The 19,855-nt window shown below is 33.2% G+C and overlaps 1 protein-coding gene across 2 annotated transcripts; it reads left to right on the top strand.

Annotated features, from left to right (window-relative positions):
- On the top strand, positions 1-13,171 carry LOC148623606 (protein lin-52 homolog). Of its 2 annotated transcripts, none has more exons than XM_088565538.1 (6): positions 1-43; positions 5,316-5,381; positions 7,513-7,547; positions 9,987-10,059; positions 10,847-10,930; positions 12,522-13,171. In XM_088565538.1, the coding sequence occupies exons 1-6, from the start codon at positions 25-27 to the stop codon at positions 12,578-12,580; spliced, it is 336 nt and encodes a 111-aa protein (XP_088421664.1). In that variant the 5' UTR covers positions 1-24; the 3' UTR covers positions 12,581-13,171. The 2 variants fall into 2 exon arrangements, with proteins under 2 accessions (XP_088421664.1, XP_088421663.1); XM_088565537.1 differs by lacking the exon at positions 12,522-13,171 and adding an exon at positions 11,462-12,464.
- Positions 13,172-19,855: the final 6,684 nt, after the last annotated feature.

The raw sequence follows: 19,855 nt of genomic DNA on the forward strand, positions 1-19,855 counted from the left end.
GTCATTTAGTCACCCAGAAGCGAAATGTCAACAACAAATGCGGGTAATTTGAAGTTATCACTTCTTATTCGATATTCAGGGTTGTAAACCTTTGATTCATGAACAACATTACTCGAATATTCAAATTAATAATCTCTTTCCACTGTCTGATACAAATGATTGCAGTACCTATATTGATCAACTCATCGTTCAAGCTGCAATGTATGTTTTGTTTGTTTGTTGGGGTTTAACGTCCGAGCAGCAATATTTCAGCTATATTCAGACGGTGAACATGAAATGGATGATAAAATGAACATACAATGAATAAAAAGGGATGGGACACAAGGACAATGGGGTCGACAAATTTTGATTGCCACTGGAAATAGGGAGAGGTGGGTAGGGTCGGGCAATTTATCCTTTTGTGGGGGAGCCCTATGGTTCCTACTCCGGGAGAATACCACAGTAGGGTTCTTTAACGTGCGAGGAACATGGCATCTTTCCCAACACGGTGCACCACTATGATTTGCGGTCAGGTTTTCTGTATTACAGCCTGACAACCCCAGCATGTAACACGCCAGGGGTACCCCATTCAACCACCTGGGGCACATATCCCAGTTGCTCTGTGGGCAGAGCGCCCTAGCCCCCGGCTAAGGTTCTGGGCACTATTTAGTTGCCTTAAACAACAAGCTTAGCGCTGCTGCAGGCCTATTCTTTTAACACCCGAAACCTGCACGGGGAGGGCTGCTGCAATGTACAAAATGTATGTACTGTACACCTATATACAATGTAAGAGGTTTGAATTCTGTTCCTCCATATGTTAGGATAGCACCAGTCAGAAAATGGCTTGCCAAACAACCTTTAGCATTGCTGTAGTATATGTACAGTAGAGTCTTCATCTTCTTTAAGTTTTCCAGTAAACCATCTAAGTTTAAGTGGTTACTTCCTGGTGCATGCGTTAAACATGAAGCATGAACAAGTAGACATCTTTAGAAAACAGCTTTCACATATTGTTCTCTCAACCTTCATTTGATTATTCTTCATCTCATTTACAGTTTTAACAACAAATGTCTACTATTACTGTTCTTTGCACAATTTTTCTATTTACATAGATAAATTGTGCAAAGAACAGTAGTTACTTAAGTAATTTTTCTAGTTTTGTAGCGCTGTGGCCAGATACTTATTGAAGTGAAAATAGTTTCAGTTTACGAGAAAAATGATAACTGTTTTCTCTTTCCCCAATGAGACCGCCAACCAGGTTGTCAGTTATTTGTGGGTTACATCCCTATGAATAATCCAAATTTCCTCTGACCCTGCAATGCTCCACTTTTTTATTTGAATATTGATATGTCGGGTTGGGGTCAGAACGATGTGCCATACAAAAAGATTCGGCGGTACTGTGGAATACCGCCCTTCAACCACTTGTAACTACTTCAAGTTGAAATTGTGCATGTCACACCTACCTTATTACATTCTGGAATCATTTTTCTGTATGCTTATACCATATTTCCTACAAAAATTACATTTTTTATTAAAGTTTGGATCATTTTCCACGAGAAACCCTGTCTTGTTGACATTTTGAATCATGATAGAAAGTAGGCTTAGCTTGTAATTTTTGGAAGTAAAAAATGCAGGATAGACATTTGCATGTTTCCAGTCATTATATAATATAAACTCTGTCAGGATATTCAAATTCAAATTATGGGTAGTTTATTGGATAAAGCATAGTCCAGTACAATTTACAGATAATACAATACGTCCAATGTCCAATGATACAGCAATGCAATAGTTCATTGTTTCGTCATTAGCTCAACATCTACATTGTATTTTACATGGTAAGTTTTCTATTATAGAGTTTTTTTAGGAATTAAGAAAAAAATCAGGCTGAGGAGGACTACTGCAGGGTTGTGGATAAACATCCATGTCATATGATTTGGCTAGGTAGGGCTTCACCTTTTTGTAGGACAAAAGAATTACTCTAACAGAAATGTATATCAATACTCTGCAGTTTACACAAAAGGTCTAATAAGGTGCAGTCTACAGAAGGTTGCTTCTGCTATCACTGTCATTTCCTCATTGAGAGGCTGTAAAATCAATAGACTTGTATTCTTCCTATCAAATATGCAGCCTTGATAATATGCATTTAAGTACACTTTTACCAGATATTAGTGGATATCAGTCTTTGGACATTCACTTTTTTTACAATTTTTATTCTTAAATGAGACTTTGGTTTCCTGGTGGGAGGTTCACATGTATGCATGCATTTTAGTATGGATTTTCACCAACCTGTGTATATATGAGGTCTGTTAGATTTTGAATGGCATACAGTCTATTTGATATTCATGACCTAGATGTGACAGTCCCTAGGGTATCTACATTAAAAATTATATTGATTATATAGATAAAGCATAAAAACATGGCCACTGTTCCTACATTGTATTTCTAGACTACAGGGGTCAAGTCACTAATTTCTACATATATCTCAAAAACTGTAAGAAATACTGGAAAATAAATGTGACTCTCCTTCTTTGACTTGAAGAGCTCTATAAAAGTCCACATAATACAAAAGTTGTGTGGTGACTCCTTGTTGAGTTATTGGCCTTGAAATTTTTTGCAGTTATCAGCCAATATCTCGAAAACTATAATAGAAACAAACTTTCAATTGATGAAATGATCGTTATGATAAGACCTACAAAACTCTCGATTGGGTCCAAATGGCAGTCTTCAAAATTTACCACCAGCCTGACAGTCATGGCTGTTAAACATGTTGGTGGACTTGCAGAATTTGGCTAACATGCCAATGATTACTATGTAAGTAAATGACAATTTTTTAGCTTGGGGTTGTTGTCTGAAATTTATAAGGCAAAGACTGAAATTGTCAGAGGTCTTGTTAGAGTTGTTGGCCTTGAAAGATGAAATATGACAGTTTTTTGTAGTTTCAAGTTAATATCTTGAAAATTAGAATATGTAGAAAAAAATTTTCAGTGATGAAGTGGTCCTTATGATAAGGCCTACAAAAGTCTCCAGTTGGTCAAATTTGTCAGATGACTCCTTGTTCCGGTTATTATCCTTGAAATGCAGAAAATCATGGGTTTTTTTTGGTGGTTTTCAGTCAATACATGTACCTTGAAAACTAAATTAGATAGAAACAAATTTTTGGTCAATGAAATTATCCTTATGATTAGTCCTACAAAAGTTTTCATTGGGTCAAAATCGTTGGACTAATGCTTGTTTGAGTTATTGCCCTTGAAAGGCAAAAAAATGATGTTTTTTTTGTTATTTTTGGCTAACATCATAACTGTAATTGATAAAAAAATTTCAATTGATGAAATAATGCTTGTGATTAGATTTCAAATGTCTAGAAATGTAACTTGGGTAAAAGTTGTAGAACAACTTGTTAGAGTTATTGCCCTTGACAGGGGAAAATGAGTTTTTTTGCCGTTTTCTGCCAGTATCTTCAAAAATATAAAAGATAGAAAATCTTCCATATAAAGATACAATCCTTATGATAAGCCCTACAATTTAGGTAGTACAATACGGTTAGGTCATTTTTGAAAATTTGGTCTCATTTTGTTGAAATAAAGCTGTTTTGAGGCAGTCCACACCGAAATTTCCAGTGTTTTGTCATAAAAAAGTGCATATTTTTGAAATCCTTGGTGTGTGGAGGTTCAAGTCATTTATAAGTAATTGAGTGATTATTGTTATAAAATCCAGTAGCCATGGTAACATACTGAAAAAATATTACTGAGTTTTAGTACAAATCAGGGGTGCCTTTCCAAAACTGACAGCCAAATACTATGTTTTATAAAATATCAGGCACTTAGACACTACCACAGGATGAAAGCATGCATGGAGTAGGTGGAAAAAGGGTAGAAATAATAAGACCCTTTTCGATTCATTCTCCTGCTATTTTAGTTCCAAAAGTTCATGCGAAATGAGGTATTTTGCAAATCAGCCACCTGATGCTGAGGAGCAAACCTAATAAGACAGGAGACAGAAACGTTCCAGATACCATTCTTCATTTAAATTACAGCTGTTAACCATTACATATATTACATCTGTCTATGTATAAATGCTTAACTACATTAAAACAATATATCCATCAAATTTCAACTTTTAATTTTAAGTTTTACAAAATTTGACAGGTAACTTGGTGTGCCCCTTAATGTAACTGTATAATGCACCCTTAAGTCTAAATTGGGTCAAAATTGTAGGATGAAAGGGTTTTAACAAAACTTATAAAATCTCAGCAGTATTCAAAAGGAAAGTCCGTATTAAAAATGGCAGTATCAGGGTAAAAACTGGATAGTTGGAAACCATCGCAATTACATTTTTCTGCAGTTGTTAGCCAATATCCTAAAAACTATAATAAATAGAAAAAACTTTCAATGGATGAAATTATCCTCATAAGGCCTACTAAAAGCTACATATGGTTAAAATTGTCATACAATGCCTTGTTAACAGTTATTGCCCTTGAAACGCTAAATATGAACCAGGTGAGGGATTTAAGCTCCTGGGACCCTCTTGTCTTAATGTGAATCTATCATTTTGCTATCCACTACTAAAATTGGTTTTGGGCTTAAATCATTTTTGAAAAAGTGGTGTTTGAACTTTTCAATTGCTGTTTTGAAACACACTTGCAACTCATGGGCTATTACACTTCCTGTTAGATAAATGTTGTAAATTTGATTATAGAGAAAAGTAATCTCATAGGATAAAATTTCACGTATTTATGGATGGTCCCTAAGATATTATATATGTAGTTATGACAAGAATTTTTTTTTTGTAACGGAAGATACTTTTTTCATCATAGCATTATAAACAGTAATAACTAAATTACCACTGAAAACTTATCACACTTGATGAAGGAAAATATGCATGTAGAATAATTTCATCCAATGGGACAATTTCCATTCTAACCAGCATGCTATATTTATTCATCAAAAGGATAAATTTTATCTTACATTCTACATAATCTCAAAATAAATCTCATGTACACCTACATATATCTTAAAAAGTGACCTAGTCATATGCTATTTTCAGCAGGAAAAAATTTTAGATTTTTTTTCATAATCATTTACTGGTATATATTACAATGAATTCATGATAATACAATATACTTGTGGATACATTTGTAGAACTACTAATAGAAATTTTCTACAGGATATATGAACCAGTCCTCTTTCTCAGGATTTAGATCAAGTTGTAATTTATCATGATGACCAACAGATTAACAGACTGAGTCAATGATATTAATGGTAGGACATTTGTTTTTTTGTTTATTAGAGTCTCATTATTTGTTTGATTATTGTAATGGTTTGTATATATGTGTATTGTAGAAGATCCTGATCTAATGAGCTTTGAGAAGTTAGACAGAGCATCTCCAGACCTATGGCCAGAACAGAGTATGAACAGTATACATTTAAGTATCATTTTTTATGAAAATCAGACAGAAGGTGATTCATGCATATCAAAAACTCATCAAATTCAGTTTTATTTCTTGTTTACATAACTACACATAGTCTTAGTTTTTCATTTGGTTGTTGCGCTTTTGGGATAAAAATTATTTAGATTGTACATGAAATTGGCATTTTTTTAAAAAGTTATTGTTCTTGATTTGGTTTTATTTGGTTGGTTTTAGTGAGAGACAAATGTTTGATTTCTAAAAAGTGCAGATCTGAATAAAGAAATGATTATCATTATCACTTTACCATTCATAGTGTGGGAGATATAAGTGGACTGGTACTTAATATGAAAACAGAAAAAAACAAGATAACAATCCAAGATATAACAGTGAAAAAATTCAATCTTCTGTTTATACAATGTACTTGATGGATTCTTATGACATTTAGTAGGCATGTTCAATGTGATGACAGATGTATTTGCAGCCATCCTTTTTGGTATTTGATAAAAAAAAAAGGATTTCTATGGACTTGACCATTGTCTCAGGAATAGGTACTCATTATGCATCTCTTTTTCATGAGACAAATCTGGGATAAACTTTTTGGGAAACCCTTATTTAGCTCACCTTGCCAAAGGCCAAGTAAGCTATTGCCATCACTTGGCATCCGTCATCATTGTCGGATGTCGTTAACAATTTTTCAAAACTCCTTTTCTCTGACACTGCTTGACTAGTTAGAACCAAACTTGGTATGGATGTTTCTTGGGATATCCCACATAGGACTGGTGTGGGGATTTTTGATCCGTTGATAAGTTTTTCACATATAACTCCAAAACTGTAAGGTTAAGCAAAGTTCTGACTGTAAAAGTGTTCAACATGATGAGATCTGTCTGTGGTCAAATTTTTGTTTTAAACTAATTAGCCATGTTGGAGCTATTGCCCTTTTTGACGTTATTTTTGCTCATTTTAATAGTTTTACTTCAAAAAAATCTCCTCTGACATTACTTGACCAATTGGAAATAAATTTGGTATGAATGTTCCTTAGGGTATCCTGCATAGAACTGATGTTGGGATTTTTGATAAAGTTTAGCCAAATTCTGACTTGGGATGAAAATGTTCAGGATAATGAGATCTATTTGCATTATAATTTTCGTTTTAATCTGTTAAGCCATGTTGGAGTTATTGCTCTTTTCCAAAGTTTTCAGCTCACTTTGCGGAAGGCCATGTGGTTAACTTGGCGTCCCTCATCCCTTGTCATTTTCAAAACTCTTCTCCTCTGACACTACTTGACCAATTGGAACCAAACTTGGTAAGTATATTCCTTGGGGTATCCTGCATAGAACTGAGTTAGGGATTTGTGATCCGTCAAAAACATGGCTGTCGTGACCATAAATATAACAAAGGGGTCATAAAACTGTTCTTTCGATTCTTTCAATTGCTGAAATGATCCTTATCATAAAAGGCCTACTAAAGTCTTCAAGGGGTCAATGTTGTTAGGCGGTTTATTGTAAGATTTATTGCACTTGAAAGGTGAAAAATGACGTGTTTTTTTTACAGTTTTCAGCCAATATCTTGAAAACTATGATAGAAAGAAAGAAACTTTCTGTTGATCCTTATTATAAGTCCAACCAAAGTCTACTTGAGTTAAAATTGTTGGACAATACCTTTTTTAATTTATTGTCCTTTAAAGGCAAACATTTAACAAGCTAAATGATTCAGGCGCCTTGGAGCCTCTTGTTATTCTACATCTTCTCCTAAATCTCATGGTGAATTTTTACAGAGCAACCATTTGATTTTTATTGGGGACTAGGATCAAATTTTCTATCCTGCCTTTTTTTCTTCAGTGCCGAAGTTTCTATTTTTTTTTTAATATAAACAAAAAATATTAGGGCAATAATAGACCCTTTATTATATTTGTATAATGCTTTTGTGTACCTAATACTTAATATTCTAACTTATTACATTGTACAATAACAAAGTTTAGGCATTTTTTATGCTTAAAGATTACATAGAAATTCTTAAAATCTCATTTTAAAAACAATTCCTTGTATGATTTTATAATTTAATTATGGATGGAATTTACTGGTGTTGATTGCATTACTGTTTTGCTTACTTGGTATTTTTTTTTATTGTAGTTCCAGGAGTATCAGAATTTGCTGCAGCTAAAAGTGTAAGTAGTATTTTCTATATACGCTTTCTGTCTTAATACATGTACACACAACTATGAACATGTAGTATAATGAAAATATGCTGTAACATTTTTGTTAATTTACCCAAATTCCTTTTTAAACAACTACAAAATAATTGCCATCATATAATAATATCATGCTCTCATCGTCATTGTCCATAGACAGATAATGTCTGAAAAATAACTTGAATAGAATCTCTTTGAAATTGTACCACCAGGTGTCATACCACAAAAAGGTAGACTGGAATTCATTTAAGGGGTTGGGACTTCAACCATTAAGGAATTAGAGGCCAAAATGAAGTTTTTTCATGATGCCCTGACAATAACTTGACTATAAATGAAAGAATCTCTTTGAAATTGTACCCTTGGATGCCATACCACCAAAGGAAGTCTGGGATTGATTTTTGGGGTATTACTTGAACTGTTTACAAATAAAGAGTCAAAATAGATCCAGAAACAACCATTTTCCTGATGTTCATATAATAACAAGGGTAAAAGTGAAAAGATCTCTTTAAATTGTTATATGAGGTACCATTCCACAAAAGGAAGGCTGGGATTGATTTTGAATGCTGTGACTTAGACTGATAAGGAGTGATGAGTCAAAAGGGGTCTGGAACAAGTATTTTCCTGCTGTACAGATAATAACTTGAGTGAAAGTGATAGGATGTCTTTGAAATTGTACCAAAGGTGCCTACCTCGTAAGGAATCTTTATCTCTGTCCAAAATGGAACCACTGTGATTCTGGTAAAATTCTTTTCCTGTGTCAAACATTTAATCGCAATTAAAATTAGATATATGCAAAAAACTACTGTCTGACCCCTATGGTCTATTTTTAGTAACAATGACAAAAATCCCCACATGCACGATACCCTAAGAACATTCATACCAAGTTTGGTTCTGATTGGTCAAGTAGTGTCAGAGGAGAAAAGTTTTGAAAAATTGTTAATGATGGTGATGGATGACGGATGCCAAATGATGGCAATAGCTCACCTGGCGTTTGGCCAGGTGAGCTAAAAAAAGAATTGATATTTTTCAAACTTGGTGTATGGTGTTTATATATTACATATTGAAAATGTATGCCTTTTATTATACAGAAATTTGACAAATTTTTTCCTACATTTTTAGCATGTTGAACCTTAATAGCCATTTTCTCCTCTATTTTGTGGATGGTACCTCCTTTGTGTAATCTTTAACTAAAAAATAATTGAAATTTGGGACAATTTTATTCATAATTTGCTTTGTGTTTACATCTGTATTGAAAGTATGCTTCTCCTATTATGAAGAAATTTGACAATTATTTATTATGACGATTTTCCAATTAAAGAGTATTCAAGGGAACCAAGGTTATAGCGGTAATCAAAAGAATGTACTCCAGGGACAAAGACCAGACATGGAAAACAGTCATACACAACAAAGAACATAAAGTAACTAAAATCATATACAAAGTAACAATAGCAAATGAGCAACTCAGACTCCATGAAAAACTGGGAGCATGGACTAGGTCCACCAGTAGGGTAAGCATCCTCTGCTTTTTTAGAAACACCCGCCAAGTTGCTCATACAAAGTCAAGTCTGGGTTAGACAAACGAGGAAAGGAAAACTATGACCCGTTGAATAAATCAGTTTTCATGGTGCAGATGGATAATTCAGTCATTTTCTCAGCAACAGGGTCTATCATTTAGTACTACAATTTATAACCCATTCTATTGCATTGAACTTGCTCAGTGATGATGATGAGGAGGAGGCAGGTCCAGATATGTAATTGGTCTTGTTTGAAAATTTTCTTGGTTCATATTGGCATATTTTTGTAAATGTTCTATAGTTTTTACATAGGTTTTCATTAGGAATTGAGAAAAATGGAAGGCGTGAAATTGATAACACAAACAAATTTGTCATTTCAGCTATTTATGAGTACTGGTAGAGATGAAATTTCTACCGGTAATACAAAAATAAATGTAAACAGTTTATAAGTTAATAATTTTGTTTGATTCAAAATGAAGGGACCAAGGAAGGATTTAAAAGGGGATCAAAGTGACATTTTTTAAAGTTTGAACACTAATAGTAGAAGTATAAGTCTCTTTCAAATTGATTCAATCTTCTCTGTGGTCATGTGACTTGTCTCCAGTGGAGGTAGTTGTGGGTTTGATCCCTATCATATCAAAAGTGCCTGTAGTCACTACTTCTCTGCCAAGTGAGGGACTTATAAGAGATAGAGTAAAAACTGGTAAGGTCACATTGGGGTGACTTGTTTCCTTTAGTGTTTTGGTTCTGATAGCTAGCACATTAAATATATACAGATCAGCTACTTGGTGTAATATAAAGGACTGTTTGTTTGATCAAAGTTTCTTTTCCTGAAATGCATAGAATATCTGCCACTATTATTCTTTATACATGGTAAAGTTAAAACAATTTTGTCTTATAGCCATTATCTGGAGCAAACACTCCATCAAAATGGTTGTCAGAATTGGAAAATGAGGATATAGGTCTGCTGCAAGGTAAGTAATAGTTCATTTTGTCAAATACATGTATGATATATCATATTATCATAATTCAGTATTATAAAACAAAATGTAAATCACATGATACAGCATGTATCGGTATTTTCCATTTTTTTTGCTAAAAAATGGAACATCTGGAGTAACAATTAAAAATCTACCAAACATTCAGTTTCAATCTAACAGAACTTCCTTTTATGTAACACAGTCATTGCTTTAATACATATTCACAAATATTTCCTGTCATACCCTCTATAGTCTATACCAGTTTCTTTATTTATTGAAATTTAATCATACTTGTATGTGATAAGTGATTTAGCATTTCCATGAACTGCTTAACTTTTTTTCTCCAAAGATTAAGATTATATTTAAGGTACTGGGTCTTGGTAATAAAATGGCAACCAACATGTACATTTATTTCTTCATTTTGGAAATAAGCAGATGTTGGTTTGCACATGATAGATAGTATCTGTTAAAGATATATACTGAACATTTAGTAGGACAACATGAAAAGTGGTTTTGGTGAAATGAATAAACTAATCTTCTACAAGAATTTATCATCTCTTTAAATTTTCTACATTTTAGCTGATTGTTTATGATTAATACCAAATTTGGTAAGAAATAGATAACTAGGCATAATTCTAAAAAAAATATGTTAACATATTTGGCATTGGAAACTTTTCTTTTCATTCATTCTATAAAATGTTGAACTTAGTTTGTCTTTTTCTATACTCTAAATAAATACTTGTGTATTGTACATTTAACAGCACCATATTCTCCGTTTCAGAATTTGGAAGTTTAACTACCTCACAATTGATGGAAAAGATTCGTGGTTTACAGAACCTGGCTTATCAGTTAGGACTTGATGAAGGTATTTTTATGTGATTTTAATTTTTTATTTTAACCAAGGTTCATGGGAGCTATTTTCATCGCTTTGTGTCCATCATTGTCATTAACCTCTTAAAATTCTTCAAAGCATTGCTCTGTTGTTTTTTCCAAAATTTGGTCACCAGCATCTTTAGTATGTCTTTTTATACTCCAACTTGCAAAGGTATATAGTGATAGGGATGTCCATCCTTTCTTTCTTCCTTTCATTACACAGAGGGTGACCCATATCTTATCTGTTACTCCTACACTGCTGAATGCTTTTTAATGGAACTTTCAAAGAATCTTAATTAAATATTCCTATTGTGACCTCATATTTTAGGTTTTGACCCAAATCAATTTGGGGGTTTCACACAATAAAACATATACTTATGTCATTTATGAGTGTTGTTGACGTGGGGGTATCTTATCTGTTACTTTGCCTATAAATGGAATTTCATGAAACTTCAACAGAATCCTTATTTAGTATTGAATATGTGGATCTTGTATTTTTTATTTTGATCTGAAGTTTTTGTAGGTCTTACATCAGCAACATGGACTCAAGCATTCCCTGATGTGAGGTACCCGTCTCTTATCCATAATTCATTCTACACAACTGAATGGAATTTAATGAAATTTTCAGGGAATCTTCACTAAATATTACCATTATGTGCCCTCTTTTTTACATTTTAGATCCAAATAAAGTTGGATGTTAAAAGGTGCATATTATCAAATGGGGAATGGGAGTATCAGTTTAGTGAGCATTGCTCATAGCTTTTTATACTTATTCAACTGCAAATAAATATGGTATCATGCTGTCAAAGTTTTGACAACTCTTTATTAGATTTATTACCCATGGAAGGCCAATAATAAAGATTTTTTTATTTGATCTTAAAAGCCATAATGAACTTTAACAGTTGAAATTATTTTTATGATAAGGTCCATGTAAGTTTTTTGGTTTGAAGTTGTGTAAGAGTTACCGCCAAAATGATGATTTGTGGGCTTATGCAAATAATGACAGATTGATATAAACTTTGAATTGATGAAGAACTTGGCAAATGGTATGAGGAGGGTCTCAATAAATGATGCAGGATTCTTTTTTAAAAATTGCAATATTTGAATTCATATTTTCAACAAAAATCGGATAAATACAATAATTGATTCAAGCAATAATTTATATAAATTTACAGTTTCAAAATTATGCCCATTATGTTTATCAAAAAAATGGCTTCCTAGTTGAAAACAGGTTTATGGTGTTGAATCTTCTTTTTTTTGTGACATCTCAAACAAAATGTACTATAATAGATAGAGATATGCATGATAATTATACATTAAGATTTTTGATATAGCTGAAAATAGACTACAAGTATCAAATATAAAAGTCTAAATTGGACTAAAACTATTCTTTATGAAGACATTTACTATTACTTACCATGCGTTCTTTTGATTTTTGTTTTTCTTAACACTTTCTTTGCAAGTTTTTAAAGTACTCCGGTAGTTTAATTTGAAAATGTTTTTTTTTAACCATCATTATACTGGACATCTGATTTTGCAACCTTTTTTTAATAATATATTTTTCATTTTATTTTTACTTGCAGCAAGGGAGATGACAAGAGGAAAATTTCTGAACATATTACAGAAGAATAAGAAACAATGATATCACAGAAGAATAAGAAAAAATGATGAAGATTCTTATTACTTGTTTATTATTCCCCTTGCTTTAAAAGGCAGGGGTGTATATAGTGATCGTGCTGTCTGTCTATTTATCCATTTGTACGTCTATCCCCAGTTTCCATTCTCAACTTCTCTGAATCTGGCTTACCACTGAATGGAATTCAATAAAACTTTCATACATTCTTACCATATGATGCTATTTGTGCGCTTCCTTATTTGGATTTCTATCTGAATAACTTTTAAGGTTTCCTAATGCAAAGCATCGACTTTTTCATTTGTTGACAAAGGAGACCAGTTCCCTTTGCAATTATCTTGTACAGCCATTTCATATTTTAACAGTAACTTCATATAGGTATGTCACATTGCATGATTTAAATTTAGGCTCAAATGACATCAAACTTCTGTATTTTAATCATATGCTTTTCAGGGAGGGGAGCAGAGGTTTTCTTTGCTCACTGTTGATTTGATGCCATTTACACGGATTCTGATTTTTATGTGTATATTAAAAATGTATGTGCTCTAATATTTATGATTTTTCTATTAAATTAAAAGTCAAATAAGGATTGGAAGATAATTTCATGTGGATATAATTTTTGTGTGTTTTTACATGATTCCATAAACATTTTGTTTTCTCAGTTGTATAATGGTGTCACCCTGTCATTGTTTTAGTTATTTTAAATAAGGTTTTTGGGTTATATTAGGCAGTTGACTCTTTTGAAAGTCCTACTCCAGAATTATAAACTGTTGGCAGTTTTCAGAAAACATACATATTTTAATTTGAATAGGAATTATCTTTTATTTCAAACAGAACTTACTGGTCCCAAATTGATCTTTATGGAAGATAGTTATGGAATATGCTTCAGTAGTATTGGGTGGATGTACATTTCCCAAGAAAAATGAATAATTAACTTCCAGTGGTATTAAACACAAAACATTCCATGGCCTGATATTTGAGCCCCATTGGAAAAGTTTTGCTCATGTACATCTCAGTTTCAATACACATACGTCTAAAATATTGTTAGTTGAGCATGGAAATCACTGAAACATTTACTCTGACGACCAATGCTTTTTCTCTAAATGTTATACTTAATACAAAAATAAGAGAATCGGCTGGTGATATTTTGGTCCATTCCTTCCTTGTCCCACTACCCTTCACAATTATTGGATGAATGATGAACTGCCCAATTAAGATCACCTCATTATATATCTACACCATATATCTGACTGAGGGGGTTATGAACATTGTTGACTCACCCTCCTGGCACTATGAGTTTAATACTACCCTGAATTTTGGTATAATCAAGGTCACTGGTGATACTTCAAAAATCGATTGGCCTGCACTTAGAGAAGACTATAAGACAAGTTCTATCTTTTAAAAAAAGACAGCTGATGCAGTAATTTTTTTCTTCCTTTTACTTATAATTTTCTACAATTCATTCAGGAAATATAACACGCAATTTTCGATAGTTTTTTCGAACGCCACTAAGTCATCAGTATTTGGCCAACCAGGAAACAGGATTGCGATCAGGTGACTTGCTTTGTCATAGAAGAGCGTCTTTAGGGTCAAAGGTTCTAAAGCGAAACTATACCAACTGCGTCGGAAAAATAATTTTACAATATTACACCAAAGAATTTAACTCCTTGATTACATGGACTGGTTAATTTTCTCACAATGAATGTCATAATGTACAAAAATAACGGTGCCTCTCTGTATCTCTCTGTATATACAGTCGATAAACTTAAAAGCCTATATACTTCACATTTGATTTATACATACCAAAAGGGAAGGATATTTTTTTTTTTAAATTTATTAGTCACGATGAAAATTCAAGGGAATGGTGTATTCTCAAATATAGAGGAAAATAAAGGGAACCATGCAGGATTCGAACGGAACTTAAGCAAGGTTTATAATTTTATATAGGGAAAACTCCTTCGCCGTACTTGTTTATAGTGATGTTTTGGGGGGCCAGCTGCAGCCTGCCCTGTGGTACGAGGATTTCATCGTCGTTCATTAAATACCAATGGGTGGTCTTCGGTTGACATTTCATACCGATGGGGTTGTTGTCTCTATGACATATACACCATTCCTATTCTCATTATATTGTTATGACTAAAACAGAATAGACAAAGAACATGATAGAATAAAAATTACTTACACGTAGAATAATAATAATAATGATAATAATAATAAAAGAAACAAAAGTAAATGAGCAATCCAGATTCAACTAGAAACTGGAAGCACGAACCAGGTGCACAGGAAAGGTGAGCTGCATCTGTTTTTCTCCCTCCGAGTTGCTCGTAAAAGTTAACACCTGACATAGATGAAAGGGAAGCACGGTTGATAAATTGGTTATGGTGCTGACGAAAACATCGTAACGTTTCATGAAGTCAAGATGACGACCGTAAAATTTTCAGTTTTGCTTCAATCTTGTAATCATGCAAGGATCTTTATAGTATACATAGACTATATTTAACTCCTTGCGGTAACCATGTTTGCTTTCAGAACCCTTAATTTTATTTTTGATGTTACAAAAATGTCGAATTTTTAAAGAAATCATGTAAAAATCAATATTAATTGCTTTCAGGGACTATGTTATATTTAGTTATACAGCGGAAGAGCATGATTTGATTCACAAAATTATTCTCTGCCACCGAAGATTGAACTGAGACCTATCGATGACAAGCCAGCGACAAACCTATTCAGCTAAAGAATGTATCCATAAACCAAAGTAGGCCGTCCAGTCACATTTCCCCCATCTTAAGAGTCTTCGTACCACGAAAGAGTCTTACACTAGCTCATTAGTTAATCAAACCCCGTGGTTTTTTAGTAGGCGCCAATTGTAACGGGAGAGCATGATTCGACTCACAAAATTATACTCCGCCACCGAGGATCAAACCCGAGACCGCTAGTTAAGGTATAGTTTTCTAAGGAAAAACTTAATGCATGAGGTTTCCTATACTTGTTAAGCCACGAAATAAACCTGAAAAAAACCTCAGTTTTCAAACCAAATCTCCAGTTTTAAAGGGACCATTTTACCAAATGCACGAAGAACCATTTCCATTCAGCCAGTTTTATTTTCATATAGATGGATGCAATAGTTCTAATAAAATCTAATACACGCTTCCTGTTTTTTGTTTCGCTTTTACATTATTTCACACCTTAATTAATCTTTTCGTCGTAACTTTTATTATGGAACGCCGAAACTGTGATGAGATACACATTTGTTGATGTGTTGTCAATTTTATATCACTGTGATTTCATAATTACATGTGGTCATTTTTTAATTACGTTATGTAGGAACATACCTCTCACTCTACTACACTTTCTTTACAAAACAAGTCTCGACACTCCTGTTTCTGAACCTACCTCATCATTGTACAGACTTGTTGCCATTATTTTGGATATTGGTTTCCAAAGACTCTTTAAACCAGTTTGTGAAATAGGTCACGATGAAAAAAAACGATAATTTCTTCCACTACCGTTTATTAAAGGTATAGATGCAATTATTTGGCTAACATCCTCCATCACAAAAACGTAACCAACAAAATTCACCCATATTTCAAGGACTAATAAATATCGATTATTTCATATTCCTATACTTCACCTATTGCATCCAAAACTTTCAGTTATAAAAGGCTATTGCAGAACATTGAGATTGAGGACTTCAAGGCTAAACCACCATCATATCTTGATCTACACTTAGAGATCGATGGTAAAGAAAAACGATTGACAAAAGTTTACGACAAACGTGATGACTTTTCATTCAGAATTGTCACCTCACCTTTCATCTGTGGCAACACTCCTTCAGCACCTGCGTATGGAGTTTTCATATCACAACTCAGATTTTGCCGTAACTTTTTGTATCGCGCTAGACTTTTTACAATTAGGCTTCTGGAACAGGGTTATGTTGCTACAAGTTTGAAGTCATCACTACAGAAGTTTTATGAACTCTTGGATCGTTACGGTGTATCAATTTGCACCATGGAAACAAGTCATAGCTTTCTCTTCCTCTTTCCCCTTCCCCGGACTTGAGCAACTCTGCGGGTGTTTCTAGAAAAGCAGAGGACTATGGCAAGCCAAAATGCCATAGAGGACGTTTACCGTATCAGTGCACCTGGTCCATGCTCCCAGTTTTTAGTGGAGTCCCGAGTTGCTCATTTACTTTTGTTACTTCGTATGTATTATTTTAGTTACTTTATGTTCTTTGTCCTGTTTGTCTGTTTTCCATGTCTGGCCTTTGTCCCTGGATTACATTCTTTCGATTTCTGCTAGAATTTTGGTTCCTGTGATTACTTTTACACCTTATCTTATTTTATTTTTTAAGACTTCTTGAATCTTATTTTATTTTTTTAAGACTTCTTGATGCTTTTTGTCACTTCACCTCGCCTCTTGATGCAAATTAGTGAGACCAACCTGACGCCTGATTAGCTACAATCGGAATTTCTCATACTTTCTCGTTACATAGAATTGGAAATGTCCGAGTAGTTCTGATGGTATTCCTCGGAAAAGGTTAAGGTTACAACAGCGCAATTATGTCTCCTCGGTATTCAGGTACGAGAACACAATTAATTCCCCTTGGTTTTCGTTGTATAGTTCCAACTTTGGTAGTAGGTACCTTCCACATTTTTTCATATTTTTACTGGAAACTTATTTGCTGAAGTTTTGCCTCTAATTGGTAGAAAAAAGGTTAAAATTACATGGGATTTTTTTTTTCATTAATCAATTCTGACTAAAAGTTGTGATTTGGTTCAGTGGAAGAAGGTTAAAATTTAGGACTTTTAACTCAGTTCATTTGTCATGTTTACCCCATCTCCGAATTATATGTATTAATTTCAGAAAATGATGGTAAAATTTTCTACAATTTATATATAAAATCCTGTTTGTACATATCTTTAGGCCAGAGAAGTTTTATTCAGTTTGCGCCGGTGGAATTTTTTTAATCTGCTCAAATGTGTATATTGAAATGCACTTGAAAATTAATTGCGGTCTCGTGCCTTCAGCCAGATTCTTATCCCCAACATGCAGCCCGGTGCAAAATACAGAAACGTGCACGATTGGTGGATAATAAAAAAGATATTTTCATGAAAAAATTGTACGAACAGTAGGGAACCAAAAGTATCGAATTTGAAAGCTAGCAGCCCATATATGTGTATTTTACGGAGCACTTATGGCTTAGGGTGGCTACTGAAAAATTGATGTTTGAAAAAGTATATCCCCCTTTTTGAACCTTAATTTTGAACCACATGATATGGTGGTTTTTATTTCAAAATTTTAAAAATTTGGGTGTATTTTAGCAACATTGCGTTAGATTAGAAAAAAATCACCCGCATCTATTTTTAGATTTTAGGTAGTACAATACAGTTAGGTAATTTCTGAAATTTCTCATTTTGTTGAAATAAAGCTGTTCTGAGGCAGTCCGCACAGAAATTTCTAGTGTTTTCTCATAAAAATTTCTTGGTGTGTGGAGGTTCAAGTCATTTATAAGTAATTTAGTGATTATTGTTATAAAATCCTGTAACCATGGTAACATACTAAAAAAATATTACTGACATGTGAGTTTTAGTACAAATCAGGAGTGCCTTTCCAAAACTAACAGCCAATTACTGTTTTATAAAATATCAGGCACTTAGACACTAGCACAGGATGAAAGCATGCATGGAGTAGGTGGAAAAAGGGTAAAAATAATAAGACCCTTTTTCATTCATTCTCTCACAATTCTCACGGATACCATTCTTCATTTAAATTATAGCTGTTTACCATTATATATATTACATCTGTCTATGTATAAATTCTTCACCACATTTAAACAATATATCCACCAAATTTCAACTTTTAATTTTAAGTTTTACAAAATTTGACAGGTAACTTGGTGTGCGAAACAGTGCGCCTTATTGTAACTGTATAGTCTTGTATTACATATTCATGAGCGGGTGTACGTCAAAACATGGAGGCTAAATAATATAGTGCGCTTCCTTTTTGCCTCTTCCTGTTTTTGTTTCTTGGCAAATGGCTATAATGTTTCATTAAAAGTACAGGGTTAATATCAAGCTATGACACAATAAACTTGTTTTTGAGGAAAAACAGTATTTCATGAAAAATAATGCTTCAGAAAAGGGGTCTATTTTATGAACTCAAAATAAAAGTGAAAGTAGAAAAGTCTACTTTTAGTTTGACCTGTCCTGGTGTACCAAAGTTCGTGCCTTTTTTCTAAAATGGACCTAAAATTTATTTTTGACATTTCCTTAATTGAAAAACATGGTTAAAAGTTAGATTGAAACTCCTTGTGTATTTTTTTAAAAATCATGAAAATTTAAGGTATACTATAGAAGTCTATGGGTCAAAGAATACAAGGCTGAGACCTAGTGGAAGTGAGGACCCCCATACAGAATTGCGCTCTTGTATCCTTGAGTGATGTTCCGACTCGGCGTTCGGAACTACTCGGCTATTTCTCTTACACTGCGTTAGGAGAAAGTCCAAGTAGTTCCAATTAGCTAAAGGGGGAAATATATATACATCAAAATATAACAAAAAATATAAGCTTCAAGAATATGATAATTATTTTTGACACACATTTAAATGAAATTCAAATATTTTATGTCCTGTTACAATACCCCCGTAAAGACCTGCACAAATCACGTAACACAAAGAGCCCGTCCTGTCAAGATATTTCCCCTTAAACTGACTAAAAAAAATCAAATACTTTTGTATCAAAATGTACCGTTAATTATAGGCTTTAAGAATATGTAAATATTGTTTGACAGACATTTATAGTTAAAAAATAATTTTGTTTGTTCCCACATCCGATAAGAAATTGAAAACTCCCGGTTGCAAAAAGTCAAGATTTTGAATTTATTTCTGAACATACTTCAACAAAATATATTTCAAAATATAGCAAAAAGTTTAAGCTTTAAGGATATGTTGACGATATTTGACAGACATGAGGTTATTTTCAAGTATTATGATTTGTTACCGTACCTTCGCGAAACAGTCCGTCCTGTCAAGATTTTTCCACTTTAACTGACTCAAAATGAAATATTGTTTATATCAAAATGTGCCTATGACTATAAGCGTTAAGAATAAGTTAATTTTATTTGACAGACATGACACATTTTTATAAATATTGACATGTCCCTCTTTTTATCGCCATTTTCTTGTCAGAAAAAGTTCTGTCAAGATTTTCGCTTTAATTTTTTATATTTTCCGAAAAACTTTAAATCAATCATAAGCACTTTTATTCTTCTATAGAAATCAATTTAA

Source organism: Perna viridis, chromosome 2 (assembly GCF_037379345.1).
Source record: "Perna viridis isolate PV_CMFRI_1.1 ecotype Kerala chromosome 2, ASM3737934v1, whole genome shotgun sequence".
In the NCBI taxonomy this organism is placed as follows: domain Eukaryota; kingdom Metazoa; phylum Mollusca; class Bivalvia; order Mytilida; family Mytilidae; genus Perna; species Perna viridis.

Bases quoted from the DNA above. Each gene is read 5' to 3' on its own strand.
- LOC148623606 (XM_088565537.1), top strand. The intron at 5,382-7,512 runs GTATGAACAGTA...TTTTTATTGTAG, and splicing joins AGACCTATGGCCAGAACAGA to TTCCAGGAGTATCAGAATTT. The intron at 10,060-10,846 runs GTAAGTAATAGT...TCTCCGTTTCAG, and splicing joins GGATATAGGTCTGCTGCAAG to AATTTGGAAGTTTAACTACC.